Below are 19,690 nucleotides of genomic sequence, written 5' to 3' on the forward strand. Positions count from 1 at the left end.
CTCTGCAATTTCTAAGGTGCCGAATCCCTTTCTTCATTCTCTTTTACTTCTTTTTTTTTGAGGATTTGTTGAATGTTTTCCCCATCTGGGTGGTAAGCAGCCTAGGGGGTCCTAGACCCATTTCCAAGTTTAGAATACCATATCCTTTCTTTTTCTTTCAAATAACAAGGCTTTGAAAGCACCCCCATCCGGTATTACATCGCCTGGGTATTTGTTTTGTCAAGAAATGATTTCAAAACCCCAACCGGTTTTAAAGCCGGTTGGGTCATCATCCTTGTATTCTCATGACCTTTTGAAATTTAAAGATGCATTCAATGCACCCCCATCTGGTGACTCACCGTCTAGGTATTGTTTGAACATGCCTTTTTGAAACCGGTCTTACTATACCCTCATCCGGTATTTTACCGTTTGGGGTATGGTTGACTTTAAAAGTTGCTTGCAGCACCTACGTCCGGCATCTTTACCGGATGGGGTATCTTTGACCCAACTTCCTTGATACCGTCTGGGGTATCATGGAGTGAGCCTTACAATTCTTTTTACTATTTTTACCAATGCTCATCACAACCCCCCCCCATCCGGTTTCATACCGTTAAGGGGTACTTCTAACCTAGCTCACTGAATACCGTCTAGGGTATTATTCAGTGAACTTTACAATTTATCTAGCTGAGTTTTACAAAAATGCAAGTCATAACCCCCCATCCGGTCTTATACCGTCTGGGGTACTTCTGACCTAGCTCGTTGAATACCATCTGGGGTATTTTTGGGTGAGTTAATGAATAACCGACTAAGCATTTACTTTGTCTTTTTCAGCTTTAAACATTTTGTGGAGTTTCCCGCCTGAGGTGACTTCAAGCCAACTTTTTCAACTTTCTCATTTCAAAGGTACCGCATGCATCCCATACTTGTCACTTTCTTTTATTTCCGGTTGCATAGTATTAGGACATGGAGTACACCAATGCACACACGGCACAGCCTACGACTGTGGTCAGCCGGTCACCAGGAACGGCTGAGTCTAGGACTGGGATTGCCGTCAGGGGGTGCTTGGAACAACCTTCCCCTACATCGAATCTGACCGTCTCTGTTCATGTGCAGGACAGAATGGCCCGGGTTAAACAGACGGCAAGGGATCCCGATTACAAATCCGACGATGCAGCCGTTGATCCGGCTGACCCTATAAATCAAGAACAAGCCGAGGAACCGGCTGAGATGGGTCCTAATGAAGAGGTTCCGCAAAATTCCCTGAATACACCTAGCACACCACGGGTGACAGTATCTTGGATAGCTCTGGATCCAACGCTGAGGAATCTGGAGAGGGATCCAGAGAGGGATCCGGTGAAGAATTCATAGAGGGATCCGGCGAGGGATCAGCCGATAATGAGGAGTCCGGCTCTGGCTCTGATGAAGAGTCTTCTGAAGAGGCGGCTCCTATTGACGAGGAGGCCTACAAATGGTCGGCTAAGGGCGACCCGACTGATATGACCATGTCCGCCAGGGATGTGGTCACTTTAAACGCCACACTCCCTGCTTTTTTAAAGAAGAAGCTAGTTGGGGAGGAATGGGAAGTGGTTGTCCCGCCTGTAGAGGCAAGGGTCGTTTGGACCGACGACGTGGACAATGCCGACAACTACTTCGGCTGCTACGAGGTGGCATTCACAGCCGGTCTCCGGTTCCCCCTCCATCACTGCATAAAAGCCATACTAAAGGGGTATGACTTGGGTGTATGGCAGTTGACCCCTAATTCATGGGTCAACATTCTTGGATATATTGCCGCCTGCGAGCTGTAGGATGTCAAGCCAAGCTGGGAAGCATTTGCGCATATGCATTACTTAAGAAGAGCGCCGGGTGGGTGGAACGCGTGGTACACTCTCACCACGCTTTCGGAGTATATGATGACTTTGGACAAGCCGTCCAAATGGAGTAATTGGAAGAGTAAATTTTATGTCGTCTCTTCCCCATCCCCCAACTTAACCGCCGGCTGCGTAGATACAATAAGCACCCGACATTGCTGGGAAGAAAATGCGCTCTCCCTAGAGTACCGGCTGAGGCTTGGGACCAAATAATGAAGAAGGGTCTTTTTCAAAAGACAACCGCTCCACTGGATGACGGGCGCGAGATCATAGTTCCCCAATTTCGGGTGCCTCATCCGGATTGGTTTAAGGATGAGGGTATTTTGTCCCTTTGTAATTTAAGTACCATGTTTAATAAGGGTAGGTTCACTGATTGATCAAGTCTTTCCCGGATGGGTATACTTTGTGTGATCTCTAACTATGTTTTCTCTCTTTTTTAAGTGTAGAAGAAGCAAAAAGAATGGTGCCACCAGAGAAGACACCGGCTACTTCTGCCATTCTTTTGAGGAAGAAGCAGTTGGAAGAGAAGAAGGCGGCGCTGGCCGCCAAAAATGCTGGGGTAGTCTTTTCTTTACCATATTTCTGTTTACATCTTATTCTTCTTTTGCCGGATGTACCCTTTTTCTCGTTACAAGGTTTTAACCGGAAGCATCCTTTTATACTGTTTTCAAGCTGGGAGCCAAGTCGTACCTCGCTCTGTAGCAAGTATGCAAAAACGACCGGCTGGGAATATTCCCAAGCCAACTGCCAAAGTGCCTAAGGCGGCGGCTCCTGCCCCGGCTGCTGGTCATAAAAAGAAGACGCCTGACGAGGACAGGCCAACAACAGCAGGGAAGAGCCTGCAATTCACTCCCCACTTTGAAATGGTGGTGGAGTCAGCAAGACCGGATGCTCGTACTCTGACGGGCTCCTGTTCTTTAGCGGCTGGGGGGGCTTTGACGCCACAGTCCGAAAAAGGTAAAACTTCTTCCTTTGATCCCCCCTGGCCGCTTGGGCATGTGAGAGTAAAAACCCAAGCAAGCCAATCCGGGGATTCTTCTAGACACCGCCTGAATATTGGCGAGGCATATGCCCAATACCTTACAGATGATTCTATGCTTGCAGATACAACCTCCAACCGTCCAAACTATCAGCAATATGCTAAGAGGATGGTCAAAACCATTACTCGGTCTGAGAGAGAAGCTGTGCCGGCTGTGCACACGGTTAATCTTGACCGGATCACTTCTCTTCTTGCTGAGGTACATAAAACCGGATGTCCTATGTTTAAGCAATAATCTTTTTTACCGGATGCAAGTAATTTGTCTTTGATCTTTCCTAACACTTTTCCCGGCTGATATCGCAGACGCTGCTGAGAGTTGATGGGCTTAGCGTCCCTCTGCGCAAGAAGCAGGAGGAGGTAAGAGACGCTCAGAAGCGCGCATCTGAGCTTATTGACGTTTGCCAATTCAATGCCCTTTCATATGACTTGGAAACTGAACAAAGGAAGTTGCAACAGGAGGAACTGCTGAAGACGGCGGCTGAGGCTGGGGAGGCAGCTTTGAAGAGAGTTGATGAGCTTGAGTTGCAAGTAAAAAATCTTCAAACTGACCTTAAAGCTCTGGAGAATGCTGATAAGGAGAATGTTGATCTCCGGAAGGACAACAGTCGGCTGGTAACTGAACTTGCAAACAATCAGGCGGCTCATAAGAAAGAGCTAGAAAAGGAACAACTCCGCCTGATTGAAGAAAATGAGGCCGACTGTGAAGAGCGCATGAAGCTGGCTTGGAACCTCATCCATCCGGACTTCGAGTATGAATAGTGGAATCTTCGATACCAGTATGCCTTTGAGGTTTATGAGGCAAAGGTACTCGGCGCTGACCCTCCTCCCGCTTTTGACGAGTGGGTTGAGCGCAACAATGAGATTCAGCCGGATGGGGCTAATCAAGAAGCGCCAGTAGAGGATCATCAAGAAGTGGTGGAGCAGTCGGCCAAAGTTCCAGTCGATCCAACTCAGCAGCCGGAGCATCAGCAGCAGCAAACTCAACAACAACAACAACTTCAACAGCAACAACAACCATAAACATTTTCTATCTTCTTTTGCGGCCTGTGAGCCGAGTAGTTTTGAATGTAACTTTCCCGGACGGGGGTCCGGTTAACATTTGAAAATTATTTTTTAATCTACTAGCCGACGCAGTCGGTTTTGCTATTTTATATTCTCTCTATTACTTGCATTTTTTATTTATGCATTTTCTACAAGTATTACAAGTTTCTACTACTCATCCGGTTAATATTCTTCCAAAGTAGAGTGGTTGTTTATTTATTCCAATGGTAAATGAGCAGCCGTTCTATTTTTCGCCGGATGAAGTGATGGTACCGTGATATGCCCCTGAAATGGCTAATTGTTTACTCCAACGGTAAACAGGCAGCCGTTTCATAGTTAGCCGGATGGGTGATCAATGATTGATCTACTCTTACTCCGGCTAGTACAATAAAATGCCCCTGAAATGGCCAACTGTTTACTCCAACGGTAAACAGGCAGCCGTTTCATTGGCAACCGGATGGGTTGTGAAAACCGTTTGGATGGCTTTTAGATAAAACCCGGTTGAATTAACCCACTTTTGGGTCCTTGCCGGATAAATCCTAGATGCAAAGGATCATTTCTAACGGCTGCGAGTTTCTTTTAAGTAAATGTCGTTTGAGTCATTTGATCGCTAGAACAATGTACCACCCGGAAGGGAGCTGTTCTCTTCAACGATTTCACCCCGATGGGTGTCGCCGGATGACTGCTCTTTTTGGAGCAGTGGTTTTTAACAAGTGTTCTTCCGTCTGTGTTTTTGCACTAGACGGGTGCTAATACAATTGTATGAATGGAAATTATATGCTTTCACATTTCAATGCTATTTACAAAAAATTACAAATTCCTTAGAAGTAGTACTTTTTCAAGTTATCTACATTCCAGGTACGGGGCAGCCGCATTCCGTCTGGGGTTTCCAGGCGGTATGTGCCGTTTTTAACTTCTTCAAAAATCTGGTAGGGTCCTTCCCAGTTTGGGGTCAGTTTCCCTTATTCGTTCGCCCTACCGGTTGCCTCGAGCTTTCGTAAAACAAAATCTCCAACTTTGAGGGGGCGTTTGCGCACCCTTTTGTTGTAGGCCCTCGTCATTCGCAGACGGTAGATTGCATGACGCAAGGTGGCGTTGCCCCTTCTTTCAGGAAGAGTATCCAAAGCCAGGCGCATGGCTTCCCAATTTGCTTCTTCATCATATAATATGATTCAAAGTGTTGGCTCATATAATTCAATGGGAAGCACCGCCTCTGTGCCATATGCCATAAGAAATGGAGTTTCACCGGTTGACCCCTTCTCAGTAGTTTTGATAGACCAAAGAACATGAGTCAATTCCTCTGCCCAAAGATCGCCTGCTTTTTCAATCTTCTTCTTTATGGCGCCTGAGATGAGCTTGTTAAAAGCTTCAACCTGACCGCTTGCTTGAGGACGGCCAAAGGATGCAAAGAAATGGGAAATCCCTTGATCTTGCAACCAAGTCTTTAGGACAGGCGTTTCGAACTGGGGGCCGTTGTCAAAGACCATTGACATAGGTACACCGAACCGGGTGATGACATTTCTCCAGATGAAGGAGATGACATCCTTAGTTTTGATGCCCTTTACTGCCTCGACCTCAACCCACTTGGTGAAGTAATCAACAGCCACTAAAATGTATCTTTTTCCGCCTAGGGCAGGTGTGTATGGCCCCAAAATGTCCATGTCCCATTTGGCAAAGGGAATAAGACTGTGAATAGCCATTAAATTAGTGGCCGGCTGTCGGATCAGCCGGCCAAACTTCTGGCACTTGTCACATCTTTTTACCAGATCTAATGTGTCTGCCTCGAGAGTGGGCCAAAAGTATCCCTCCCGCCTAGCTCTTTTGGCAAGAGTCTTCCCGCCAATGTGTGATCCACAGAAGCCGGCATGCGGATCTTCCAATATTTCCTTTCCCCTTTCTGGGGTAACACATTTGAATAGCGGCTGCAGGTAACCTTTCAGGAAGAGTTCACCTTTGTGCATTACGAAGCTTAATGCTTGCTTTTAAGAGCAGCCGCTTCTGATGAGACACCCGGTAGAGTGCCGTCTACCAAGTAATCCCGGATGGGGTCCATCCAAGTGGAGCTTCGATCTAGAACTCCAATGGGATCATGTTCAATGCTTTTCTTTTCCAATGAATTCACAGAAGACTAACCTAGGCGTATCACATGTGGCGGATGATGCCAATTTTGATAGTGCATCCGCCTGATTATTCTCGGACCTGGGTACTTGACTTAGATTGAATTCATCAAATGCCCCATCCTCCTCCTTTACCGCCTGAAGATACTTAATCATCACCGGATGGGTGGCCTCATAATCACCGTTGTACTGGCTAACGATGAGTTAAGAATCAGAACAGGCGTCAACTTTTCTTGCCCCGGCTGCCTTACACATGCGGATACCGGCTAGCAGGGCCTCGTATTCAGCTTCATTATTTGAAGCTTGAAATTTGAATCTTAGAGCATATTCGTATTTGTCCCCCTCTGGAGAATGACAAATTACGCCTGCCCCACAACCATTCACAGTAGAGCTCCCGTCTACATATACTTTCCAAACTTGATCAGTATTATCCGGCTGTATCGGCCTTGTCATTTCAACAATGAAGTCGGCAAACGCCTGACCCTTCACTGCCCGCCTAGGTTCGAAAGTGATTTCTAGACTTTGAATTTCCACATCCCATTTAATCATTCTTCCGGATGACTCTAAAGTGGTCATAGGCCTTTTGAGCGGTTGGTCAGTATAGATGGTAACCGGATGAGCCAGGAAATAAGGTTTCAACCGCTTGATTGCTTTGAACAAAGCCAGGCCGAATTTTTCGATCATGGGATAGCAAAGTTCAGCATTCCGGAGGACATGGCTTATAAAGTAGACCGGGAGCTGGTTGCCGTCTCTCTCAGCAAGGAGAACGACACTTAGGGAATGATCTGAGACGGCTAAGTACATATAGAGAGCCTCTTGGGGTAGGGGACTCACTAATCTTGGCAAAGAATGCAAGTGTTGTTTCAGCCTCTGGAATGCCGCCTCAGTCTCTTCACCCCATTCAAATCTTGACCTCTTTTTGATTGCTTGAAAAAAGTAAAGGCACTTGTCACCTGACCGGCTGAGGAATCTCCCCAATGCCGCCAGGCAATTGGTTAGCTTTTGAGCCTCCCTGATGGTACGAGGCGACTGCATGTCAATCACCGCCTGTACTTTGTACGGATTGGCCTCTATGCCTCTCTAATCAATCAAAAATCCGAGAAACTTCCCAAACTTAACTCCAAAGACGCATTTTTTCGGGTTAAGCATGACTTCATGCCGCCTGAGGGTGGTGAAGGTTTCTCGGAGGTCAGCTAGATGATCCGCCTGTAGTTTTGACTTGACTATCATGTCATCGATGTACGCCTCCACATTCCTTCCAATCTGATCATAAAAGACCGAGTTCATCTTTCGTTGGAAAGTGGCAGGCGCATTCTTCAACCCAAACGGCATCACCGTGTAGCAGTATAGCCCTTGATCTGTGACGAAAGCCATCTTTTCTTGGTCTTTCTTCCACAAGGGTATCTGATGGAAGCCGGAGTAGGCATCCATAAAACTCATCAGGGCATGACCGGCTGTAGAGTCTACCAAATGATCTATTTTTGGAAGCGGGTAGCTATCTTTTGGACAAGCTCTGTTTAAGTCCATGTAATCTACGCACATCCGCCAGGTTCCATTCGGCTTTTTTCACGAGGACAACATTGGCTACCCAATCTGGGTAGTAGCATTGTCGGATGAACCCAGCATCTAAGAGTTTCTTGACCTTAGATGCTGCCGCCTGGGACCTTTCCTCGCCATGGTTCCTTTTCTTTTGCCTGACCGGCTTCTTCTTAGGATCCACAGCAAGTTTATGAACAGCAAGATCCGGACTTACACCCGGCATCTCTTCTACTTCAAAGGCAAACACATCTTTGAACTCCTTCAGCAAAAGAAGCAAGTCGGGTCCCAAGTTTTCAAAAGCAACCGTCCCAATCTTGACGGTTCTGTCTGGCCGGCTGTCTTCAAGGACAATGTCAATTATTTCTCCAGCCGGTTGGGGACGAAGGCCGTCTGGCCTCTCCCCTGACAGTGATTGCTATTGTTTCTCCTTTACAGGCGTCATTTGGTCCGCCTTTCTCTTTTTACCGGCTGGCTTAATAGCCGGTGAGCTTTGATTACAGTCGTCAAGTTCAACTATTTCTTTCTCTTGACCGTCTGTGTCAAGCGTTGGTTTGATTTCCGAGAGGTAACACTCTCTCGCCATCTTTTGGTCCCCACTCAAGGAACCGACTGTGCCATCATCCCTTTCAAACTTAATCAACATTAGAGATGGGATGATAACTGCTTTTGAGATGTTAAGGGTTGGGCGGCCAATAATCAAGTTGTAGGCAGTCAACTCTCCTACAACAAGAAACTTGAAAACCATGTGCCGGCCCTTTCCCTTTTCTCCGAACCGGATGGGTAGATTAATCATACCCACCGGATGTACTACTCCTCCCCCAAAACCAATAAGAGGGTATGAGGCTGGATGCATGCTACTGGGCTTGTACTTAAGTTTTTCCAAGCACCGGTAGCTTATGAGGTCAGATGAGCTCCCAGTATCAATTAAGATCCGGCCAACTCGTTGATTGGCGATTTTTCACTCGATGACTATGGGGTCATCATGAGGCCGCCTGACCTCTCCTCTATCTTTCTCGGAGATGTTAACTTTCGGAAATGAATATTTAGACGACTGGCCCTCATCCACTGAGTTGACCAGTTTCCTAATGTTATCCTTCGTGTTCCGGATGGTAGGCCCACCTCCCGCAAATCCACCGGCTATGGTTAGGATGGTATCCTCTTCCGTATCCGATTGATCAGCCGGTGAAATTGGGGGTGGTCCTTTTACTTGTTTGGGAGCATCCTTTGACTTGGATAAATAGGACTTGAGAGCCCCTTCATTAGCGAGCTGGTCAAAGAGCCGCCTGAGGCTAAAACAGCCCTCAGTATCATGGCCAATTTCTTCATGAAAAAGACAATATTTGCTCTTATCCCGGGTGCTCACGGGACTCTTCATGGGAGCCGGTTTTTCAAGATTCAACCGGTCCGTTACTTCTTTAAGAATGGAGGCACAATCCTTGTTGAATTTATACTTTGGCACATACAGATCCGACCTCTTTCTTTTCTAGAAAGGTTGTCCGGATGGGTCTGCTGCCCATACCCCCTTTCTCTTATTTTCTTCCTTTTTGGCCAGCTGGGTAGGCCGATTCTCTTTTTTGTCGGATCTTTTGTAATCCGTTGGAAGTTTCACAGCACAAAGTTCTATTGCTTGAATCTAAGCCTCCGCCTTCATAAGCGCCTCGTGAAGAGTAGAGACCCTCTTCCTAACCAAGCAAACTTAAAAGTTGACCTATCTTTTAGGCCTTTAAATAAATCAGTGTAGGCAACGTCATCAGACAATCCATGGATTTGGATCCTCATCAGGTTAAACCGCCTGACATATGACCGGAGCCCTTCCTTATCTCCCTGCTGAATTGCCCCTAGATCAAGACTTGTTTTCTTGGCTGGAATATTCATAGAAAAGTTGGACGTAAACCAGTAGGCCAACGTCCTGAAATTATTGATGCATCCGGCTAGGAGGTTGCCAAACCAACGTTGAGCAATCCCTTTCAACGTTGCCGGGAAGCCCCTACACCATGAGGCATCATCCAAACCCTGCAAATACATCAGGTTGGTGTATGCCATGAGGTGATCTTCCAGGTTGGTGGTATCGTCATAGGCACCCACCAACACGTTTTTAATTTTTGACGGCTAGGCCATCTCGGTGATTTCCCTGGAAAACGTCGTTGGCTGTTCCCCAAGGTTGAGCAGCTGGAGCTGCCAGTCCATAGGCTGGACAGGCGGCTGCTGCTGCCCCCCGAAAAGACCCGATTGTGAATATGGAGATCCAAAAGGCATGTATGGTGTCCCATGCAATGCCGGTTGGATGATATGATGGCCGGATCGAGTGGAAACCTCGCTCGTCCGGCTGTCATTGTTTGTTCTCGAGTGCCTCCCTGATGTGACATTGAAGCTGTCTCGAAAGGTTGATGTTGATGCCGACTCGGAGCGCTGCTGAGTCTTTTTATCCTGAATGAGCGTCCGAGCATCAGAATAAACTTTCTTTGTTCCATCCGGCTGTATGTGCCAGACGAGTTTCCTGGCTCCATCCATGGGAGTGTGAATCTTTGAGAAATCAATGGGCCTAGCCGGCACTTTTGACTTCGGGTGTGGGGTAGATGCTCTACCCTTCACTGTCTTGGCCGTCTTTTTCCAAGACGCCTTTCTTTCGCCTGACCCTTACGGGGGCCGGCTGCGTTATCTAGAAGGCCTTTGATTTCCCCTTTGAAACTCATCATCATGTTCATGAGTTCATCCCTGGAGACTTGGGTGGCCCCTTCTGAAGCAGGAGTTAACCCAAGCAGTCCCCTGATGGGATGGTTTGGGCCTGCCTGCTGCTCTGCCCGTTCCCTTTTGTCTTTGGAACGAGTATGCTTGGTTCTAAACGCGACTGTGTAAGTTTCAACCTCATAGTTGTCGGCTGTATCTTGGTCCGAGTGGACCTCAGCCTCACCAGCAGGTTGGCTACCTCTACCCGGCAATACAGGTTCTAAAGTCACCTAGAAAGTACTCTTCCCACAGACGGCGCCAGATGTTTGGGGGGTTTTTTATGTGTCCTACGGGAGAGTTACAATTTCCTAGTATGCTCCTTCCTTTGCCTGTACCTGCACAAGTAACGGAAAACTCCGGCTGGGGCTGGGGTGTTCCGCCTCCGAAGATTAAGTTAGTATCTTTCTTAATGAGGAAATAAGACAATAAATGCTTCTCCATTTGAGAGTGTTTGCAAGGGGATTTGTGTTTGGTTGGTGGTTGGAAAATGATTCGATCCCCATAAATGAGGTCCGCCCTTACTATTTATAGTAGGGGAGAGCTGTACCTTATTTAGGGTACAATGACACGTGTCACAATGGGATTGAGCCTTTGCTGACCGTTGCAAACTTGACACGTGGCAAGCCTTTATTGGGCCACGTGTCTTAGGGGTATTTTTACCCTAAACAGCTTCTAACAGATATTGCTGGTGGAAAGCCCCAATTTAAATTTTTTTGCTTTTTTGTTTGTTTTTAGCTTATAATAATTATTTCTCCGCTCGAGAGGAACTTGTCTCCATAGAAAGAGTTTTTGTTCCTTCGAAAGACAAGGTGCTCACTGCGCTTAGAATAGTATCAGATTATGCGGGGCTACGGTTGATATTGATTATTCTGACTTAGGATATAAAATTATCACAAGAATTTTCTTCCTCAAAAAATTACGAAACGACGACGAATCCAGTCACAAAGTTGTATGAGACAACGAATCGAGAATGTGCCAAATTGTTATATCTATGTATTTGGATTCTTAGTCCTTTCCAAGTTAATTATTGTTTGATTTTGTTAAATTTATTTTTTTTTGTCGTTAATCATCAACTGTAGATGCCAGATGGCATTAATCAATTAAAATTAATGTCCTTTGGGCCTTCTAAAAGCAGAAGGGTATGGTACCGTAGTGTTTAGTTCACTTTGTTTTTGCCGATATAATATGATCTGGTATAGTCTCATCTAACCTAATCGGATTATCTTAATTATTTGACCAAATTTTAACCTTATTTGTATGATAATTTTTAAAGAAAAATTATATCAAGTAGACAAGTAGGGTCTTGTTGGATATGTAATAATCAATAATTTGCGTTCTATTAAAAAAAAAAAAAGTAATTTTCGTAATTCCTCCGTATATTAAAATGTAATTTGCGTTCTATTAAAAAAAAAAAAAAAAAAAAAAAAGTAATTTTCGTAATTCCTACTTGTAGAAGTCCTCCGCGTTATTTTTCTTCCTAAAGTAAGGTCGAGCGGAAAACCTAGAAGTGAAAGACGAAGAAGCTACAACAATGGCGACCTTAGAGGAGAAACCAAGTAAGAGTAATGGCGTTGTGAAGGAAGGCAACAATCTATTAGGCTCACCCACTTTCCAACCACTCGATAATGGCCGTTTCAAATGTGTCGAAACTGGCCATGAGTTGCCTGCCCACGCTCAGGACTCTTATTCTCAGAGTAAACGATGTCGTATTGGCCTCATTGACTTCGCTTTGACTCATAGCAAACCCCCTCTCAACATGTTCAAGCAAGACCCTCTCAATAGGTTTCTTTCCCCACCTTTTTTTTTGTAAAATTTCTGTTAAAAATTTCTGGGTGTTCTAACTAATGATTTATAGTTGTTTTTAAGTTTAATTTTTGTAATTGATTTTTGGGTAAAATTTATTTGATAGAAGAATTTGATAATTAAATTGTTTGGTATAGTTTGTGTATCAGTTTATTTATGGGTGAAACTATAATCAAATTTGAATAGCATACATGATTAATAATTTATTTATTTATTTTTTAATTTTTGAGTAATGTTTGCATGAAAATAGGTGTGAATTTTCAAATTGATTAGTTAATGAATATGGATTTGTTTGGTACAACTCTGAGCTCATTGGATATTGATTGGTGATGCTATAAACAAATTGGAAGAGCATACTATAGGATTAATTTTTTTATATCTGTCGGTCTTGTTTGATTGAGATTGTGAATTAAATATTTGATAGAATTTGCTGTTTGGTTAAAATCTGAATGAATACAAATATTGTTTTGTACAGCTCTAAGGTAATCTGTAAATTAACTGGCGATACTGTAAACAAGTCTGAAGAACATATATGGAAACATATAAACGGAAAGCGATTCTTCAATAAACTCGGTTTGTCTTCTTAATAAGCCACATTGTGTTTTATGTGTGACTATCTTCAAATTATTAATCACATATTTGAGCTGTGCTAATGGCAATTTTATGATGAATTTTGTGTTTTTTCCACCTATTTGTAGAGCAAATGGAAGCTGATAAATTGTCTGGTAATGGAGATGTTGAAATGAAAGGTGAAAAACAGGGAAAGGGAGGGTTAAAGGGGAAGGAAAATGGTTCAGATAAGAAAAAGAAGGACAAGAAAAAGATGAAGGAGAAGAAGAAGGAAGAGATAGTTTCTGAGATGAGAGATTCAACGGTTGATACTGATTCTGAGGAACTTGAATTCTGGATACCGCCTGAAGGCGAGCGTTGGGACTTTGATGATGGGGGAGATAGGTGGGGATCAGATTCCGAATCAGGCGATCAACATGAAGAAGATGATGGGGAAGGTACCTTTTCTTCTGAAGCTGAAGGTTAAATAATTATTTACATCATTAGATAACAACTCTATACATTTTTGTTGTCTTAAATTTTGTTTGAATTTATTTTGTGCAATTTATCAATAACCATCCATTCTAATATGAAGTATTTCCTTAATTTAATAAAATATTCAGAGTTTTTTGGGTCGCGTTAGGCTTTTTAGAATGGTTTTAAAATGGTTACAGATATTTTAGGTGATTATTTTTCGCATATCACGGATCTATATTTTGTATGGGGTGCATATATTCAGTGACACTTAACATGGCACTAAATATTCTTTGTGCTACTAAGATATACTTACCTCCGTTTTTTGTTTTAGTTGACACATATTCCTTTTTAGAAAGTTTATTTTTAGTTGACACGTTTCCTTTTTGGGTATGTTTTATACTTTCCATTTATTAGTGTACCCTACTTACTTTATCATTCTCTCTCATTCTCTCTCCCTTCCTTAATATGTGTGACTAAATTGAACCTGTCAACCAAATAGAAACGGAGGAAGTAATATTTAGAGCTCTCTGGAAGTACATATATTAGGCTTTTAATAGAATATTTCAAGCTTTGTGGGTACACAAAATGGGTGATAATAAAATATTTATATCTTTTTTGTGACGGAGGGAGTAGTTTAATTGTAATTGTGAACTGTGATGAGTAGCTCAAAGCACGATTTTGTTCATGACTCAATGTTCTGGTCAACACTTGATCAAAAGAGGTTTGCTTCAATCTAATCACATGAGCTGTGATCTGTCAACATATAGCTTTGCTTTTCCTGCCTTTGTATTACTTTAGCAATTGCGTGGTGTTGTATATTGACAAATCGTTTTAAAGGAAGATTTACCTTGTGAGAGGAATCATGTGACTGCCATATGGAAAGAAAAGTGACCTTCCTATCTAACAACGCAGACTCTAATGTTTGTGATGTTCATCTATCCAGTTCTTCTAGGAACCATAGTGGCATTAGATCATTTTGGTCCCATCTATGTGGTTATCTTTCAAGCCTATTCTGCCGAGAATTTATGTTTTGGAGTGCCTAAGATTGTGCTACTTGAGGTGCTCTCTTTGAAATATTTCTTAATGCAGAAATGATAAGAAATTAGGTGTAATATGTGTGCAGCTTGCTGTAGCACATTTGATGGGGAACCGACTATGATGAAAATGGGCTTACTTGGGAAACTATAAGTAAATTTTATACAACTTAATTCTTTCTCCATCAGACCATCACACAATAAACTTCAGGGCATTTGGCTGTTCTGAATTAAATTTTGCATATCCTTAAGTTTTAGTTGATAATTACTATATAATTTCTCCTTTTTTATTTTTTTATTTTTATTTTTTATATTATTTTTTTTATCTCCATTCTGTATCCAGCCCTACCCAATACTTTTTCGTTCTTTTTCCTTCTCGTCGCACTACCACTGTTTTCTTTTATGCTTTTGCCAATTATTCTTAATATCAGCGCTCAATGCAAGTGTTGAGAGTATTATGGGATGGCAAAAATGTAATGAACCGAACTAGGGGAGGGGCGTTACAGGAAGTCTAATATTTTTAGTAGTCATTAACTTTAGTATAAATAAGTGAGAATATGCAATGAAACGAGAGAGGCCACTTGTACACATGAAACAAAAGTTCAAGTCTAGAATCATCCTAGGGATTGAAACCATGTAAATTAATAGGGAGAGAAAAGAAATGATTAGGCAGGCAAATGGTGAGAGAATTTTAGGGGAGTTGTGACCTACTCACTACCTTGGAGAGTGGTAGCCTCAAACAACTGATTACTAAACCTTTGCAGTTGAAAGCAAAAAAAACATTAAAAAAAAAAAAAAAAAAAAAAAAACTAAAAAGAGAAAAACTCTATTTTCTGTGTTATTTGCACGAGTAAAAATTAATCAATCTTGAGTCCATTGCAGAAAATAGATTTCATGTTAGTTAATTTAGTAGTTTCCCCGTTTTTTTTTTTTTTTTTTTTTTTTTTTTTTTTGTATGATATATTAAAGAATTTCAAGAGTAGGCTTTATAGATTATTCTAGAAAAATTTAGTTTCATGGGAAAAAGGAGGTAAGATAATCGTCTGGGATTTCACCTTGAACTAGCTTGTACAAATCATAGCTAGGCAGATATGTAAGTCCACATGGAAATTTTCACATGTAAGCCAAAATGTCTTAGTCCACTCACCTATTCTCCATCCACCAGATTTGATGCTTTCTCTTTGCTACAATGCTTCATGAAGGCTTACAGAATAATGCTTGCTTACTAGATCAGATCAAACCAATAGCTCACTCCAGGCAGGTTCAAATCACTTACATTACAGGGTAAAACTTTTAATTGAACGACCAAAGCCTGGACAATAGACAATTGAATCTGTAATACAAATTCCTCGATTCTTCAGCTTCAATGAAATAGGTTTCATTCCGAATCTGTACTATCATAGATCTTAGCTTATATGGCCAACATCCTGATAGAATTCTTTTTGTAGCTAATGGCCGGTCCTTCGATTGTCTCAAATTGTGCAAATTCTGTTTCTTATAATTAGACATGTAAAGTCATAAGAAAGACGTCTTTCCTTGATATTGTTATATGCCCTCAGTCTCTAACTCTGTATGTATCATTTTTCTTTCAAGTATATCCCTTAAAGAATGCTCCATTTCTTTGAAGATTCCATTATTTTACTCTCTCATTAACATGTAGCTTCAGCATATTACTTTCTCATCAACATTATTCAACAGAAAAATTAAATATTGTGCCAAACCATGATTGAGCTTACTTGTAAGTGCAGAGGAATTACCATGTCTCCCTTATCTGTTTTCTTCTTTGTCCCTTAATCTAGTTTAAACCCCTTCAGTTTCAGAGGGACTGGTTCTGTCTCCATTTGCCATAAAATCTTGTACGTCTCTCTCTCTCTCTCTCTCTCTCTCTCTCCCGATTGTTCTTTCACTTCCTGACTCCTCTAATCTTTCCATTCCTCACCTATTCTACATGAATGTGGAGCCTCTTATTTAATACTTCCTCCGTTTCAAAATACTTAGCTGCACCATGACTTTTGCTTTTTGACTACTGATTATGTTGATCAAACTAAATGCTTCTTCCTGTATTGAGGTAATGGTAATCTAAACTTTTTTACTGTATAAGAAATTTGGGCTTGTTGGAGGTCTACTTTTAGATAATGTTCAAGTTTTGCTGGGATTTTTTTCTTTATTTTTTTTGACGGGAAGTTATTGCTGGATTTTTTAAAAGATTGATAAATGATGGATAAACTGCATGGAGAAATATCCAGGGTCCTTTCAGTGATTTTTACATAGGGTTATAAGAAGGTGACTAACATCTCAATAGGCGAATAGGTGTTAGTTTGCAAGCCCAACCCAATTGTGGGTTTTGGTTATGGTTCGATTTATGAAGAAGCTACAAAGAGAAGGTGAAGAGAAATGAGAGAAAAGCGGAGGAGAGAATAACAAGGTGGTTGTGTTCCTCAGCTGTTAGTATAAGGTTAAGTTAAAGAGCTGATAGACGGTTGTGTGGGTCTTATACACGGCTAAGTACCCTTTGCTACAAAGTGATCTTCCGCGTTTGAATTTAATTGTAGTCTTCTTATTCTTAGGATTCTTGGGCATTTATTTTCCTAATTTGTCAATTATTTTAGTAAAATAAGATGTAGTTTTCTAACTCTTGTTTTCTAGATCTTGGTCGATGCTTGAATAGTTTCCTAAGCCGATTAGGAGTCTAGGGTTTCCATACTCTATGTATGGAGGTCCGACCCGGAGATCAGTGGTTTGTGTGTTATGTTGGAGAGTATAGTTGTACCCTGAAATTAGGTTAGAGTTAAACACTTTGAGAGCTCATTTGAGAGAAGGATTTACACTTTTTTTTTTTTTTTTTTTTTTTGGGGGGGGGGGGGAGATGGCGGCGGGTGGGGTTGGGATTCACGACTGTGGGAGAAACCACATGAACTTGTTTGGCACTCATTATATTGTCGCACCTTTGATATGTTCAATCTTGTTTATTGTTGTTTTTTCTTCCCTTACTCCTCACATTAGGTAAAAAAATTTGACCATGACCATTTTCTAAACAAATTTTGATTTATGGGAGGATAATATATTTTGCTCACTAGAGGTTCTTCCTCATTATGAATTGATAAAACTAGAATGTGGTAAACTACTTTCTTCTCTCGTTCTCATATTTTTAAGGCAAAATTGGTTGAAACAACACCAACTAAAGGCAGATGCACCCAGTACCTTTAAGTGGAGCAATGCACTGCACTACTTGTGAAGGGTGGGTGGACATTTTTGCATAAAATCAAATTTGGGGTCAAAAATTCTATCGGAGTTAAGAAATCGACATTTTTTTAAAACTTTCTTTACATTTATATTAAGGGTAATGATGTATGTAGCCCTTAGGACTACATCTTAGCCTCTAATATCTTTTGTAAGTTAATATTTATTTAGAATTGCATGATAATGTTAAGTGTCGGCTGTTGTAATTGATGTTAATATTCACTTAATATTTTTACTTTTGACTCCTTATATACGACCCTGAGGGCTTTTTGAATGAGGTACAAAAATAATATATATTAAAAAATGACAATTTTGTAACTCTAATAGAATTTCCGATCGCCGGATCTCATTTTCTGCTACGATTTGCACCCACCCTCCATAAATCGAGTTGTGTAGTGCATTGTTCCAGTTAAATGTTGTGCCCCTCTGACCTATTAGTTGGTATTGTTCTAGCTAATTTTGCCTTTTTTATGTCATTTTTCTATTTGTCCTTATTTTCTCTCATTTAATGGTTGGCTTTTTGTCAATTGTGTGTTTCAACCTTCAACTATTCGTGATTTTACTGTCCCTGGTTTTTTTTAATAAAGATGATGTCAATATTTTGTATGATACATTGCCAACATTGGATGATATTATGCTGTACTTTCTAAGGCTGGCTGATTGGTTTGGAGAGAAAAGCTGTGGCTGTTTTTTTGGAGATAAGAATTCTCTCTATTTATAGAAATTGGTTTTAATCTATAGTTTTTTTTTGGCCTGTACTACTACTCATGGGCTGAAGTATAAAAGTTAAGTGGATTACTATGTAATGAATCAATTTATATTTTCCTCTAACTATTTTATTTCAAAATATTATGATTGGAAAGCTTGATAGAGAATTGCATGTGTGCATCACTGCATTATGATGTTTGTAAAGCAGATTCATTGGGCCCATATATTTCTTTGGAAAGAGGAAGATTAAGTGAACGTAGTTACATCCGTACATGGAAAGACATTGAATGATTAAATGAAAGATGATGAGAATGTGAAAGATTGTAATATGTGTGTGTGCGCGCGAATGAGGGTGTATGCATGCACACACGCATGTGTATGTGCATGTGTGCGTGCTAAAAAAAAAAAGGAGGATAGGAGGATGTGAATCAGAAAGGAGACATATGACTACTTTTTGTAGCTGTTATGCCTCTCCATAGTTTCGGAATTGGATATTTGTGCAAACTATTTTAACTCTTTGCTTGTCTCTGAAATCTCAACATCTGCCTTATATTGAACTGTGATAATATCTGGTTTACCATGGACATATATTGAACTTGTGGATTCCTTAATATTGTTTCATGCTTCATATATATCTCCTCACTTATTATAGAGGCAAAACAGGGTTCTTGGTTTATCTATGTTTTAACTCTTAATTCTGGAGAGGAAAGATTGTTGTTAGAATGAATGATAATTGGTTTTCCCTTAGTACTTGTTGAAATTTTTAACATTAACATGCTATATCTTCTTTGGAAACTTGCTCAGCAAATATCACTTCGAAACTACTACTCATTTTGACTTGCGACATTTCCTCCTTTTCTCAGGTGTAGAGAATGAAGAGGAGCACAATATGTCTGCTGAACTTTCTACAAGGTATCTTTTGGCACTTGCTGTATGTCAGTTCAGTCAAGTCACTCAGAATATCTGCGTACTTACTAGTATACCATTCCTTGCAGGGCAAAGAGGATGTCGATAGAAATTGGTCCAAGTAGTTTTGCTTCACGAAAGAAAAAGAGCAAGACAAAATCCCCATGAAAAAAAATTGATCATGGCAAGTTATTAGAAAGGTAGAATATCATGTACTGATATTTACCTTCACTTTTTGGTTCTAGTGTAGTTTAATTTCTTCTAATTCTGTATTGTACACTTGTATTATTAGAAAAACCAGACTTATAATTTCACATCAGAAGGATGTGGAATCTGGCATCATGCTATTGTATTAATGTGTTTTCTTTGAATGATTATTGTTTTACAAAATTACAAATTCTTTTATGTTGAACTCTTGTGCCCTTCAAGACAATCCTGTTCAACTTTTTTCTTTTTTCCAATCGCTCTGTGGTCTCTTGATGGTCACTCACAACTTTACAGTAGAATAAGAACGATGACGAAAGAAGAGGTTTTTTTTTATAAAAAAGTAAAAATATTTCGAGCACATCAGCCATAGCTGTATGAAATACATGTACCTGTCAACTGAAGGCATGCATTCTCAAGAACTAAAAAGGTATAGAAACTAGCAGTTTTACATTTACA

At 41.2% G+C, this 19,690-nt stretch overlaps 1 protein-coding gene across 1 annotated transcript; it reads left to right on the forward strand.

Annotated features, from left to right (window-relative positions):
* The first annotated feature begins 11,709 nt into the window (after positions 1-11,709).
* LOC110695623 (surfeit locus protein 2-like) lies at positions 11,710-19,398 on the forward strand. Its single transcript, XM_021872832.1, has 5 exons — positions 11,710-12,092; positions 12,589-12,686; positions 12,812-13,120; positions 18,985-19,033; positions 19,117-19,398. The coding sequence occupies exons 1-5, from the start codon at positions 11,842-11,844 to the stop codon at positions 19,193-19,195; spliced, it is 786 nt and encodes a 261-aa protein (XP_021728524.1). The 5' UTR covers positions 11,710-11,841; the 3' UTR covers positions 19,196-19,398.
* Positions 19,399-19,690: the final 292 nt, after the last annotated feature.

Source organism: Chenopodium quinoa, unplaced genomic scaffold, assembly GCF_001683475.1.
Source record: "Chenopodium quinoa cultivar QQ74 unplaced genomic scaffold, ASM168347v1, whole genome shotgun sequence".
Taxonomy (NCBI): Eukaryota; Viridiplantae; Streptophyta; class Magnoliopsida; order Caryophyllales; family Amaranthaceae; genus Chenopodium; species Chenopodium quinoa.

Bases quoted from the DNA above. Each gene is read 5' to 3' on its own strand.
- LOC110695623 (XM_021872832.1), top strand. From the start codon at position 11,842: ATGGCGACCTTAGAGGAGAAACCAAGTAAGAGTAATGGCGTTGTGAAG. The intron at 12,093-12,588 runs GTTTCTTTCCCC...TGTTTTGTACAG, and splicing joins AAGCAAGACCCTCTCAATAG to CTCTAAGGTAATCTGTAAAT. The intron at 19,034-19,116 runs GTATCTTTTGGC...CATTCCTTGCAG, and splicing joins TCTGCTGAACTTTCTACAAG to GGCAAAGAGGATGTCGATAG.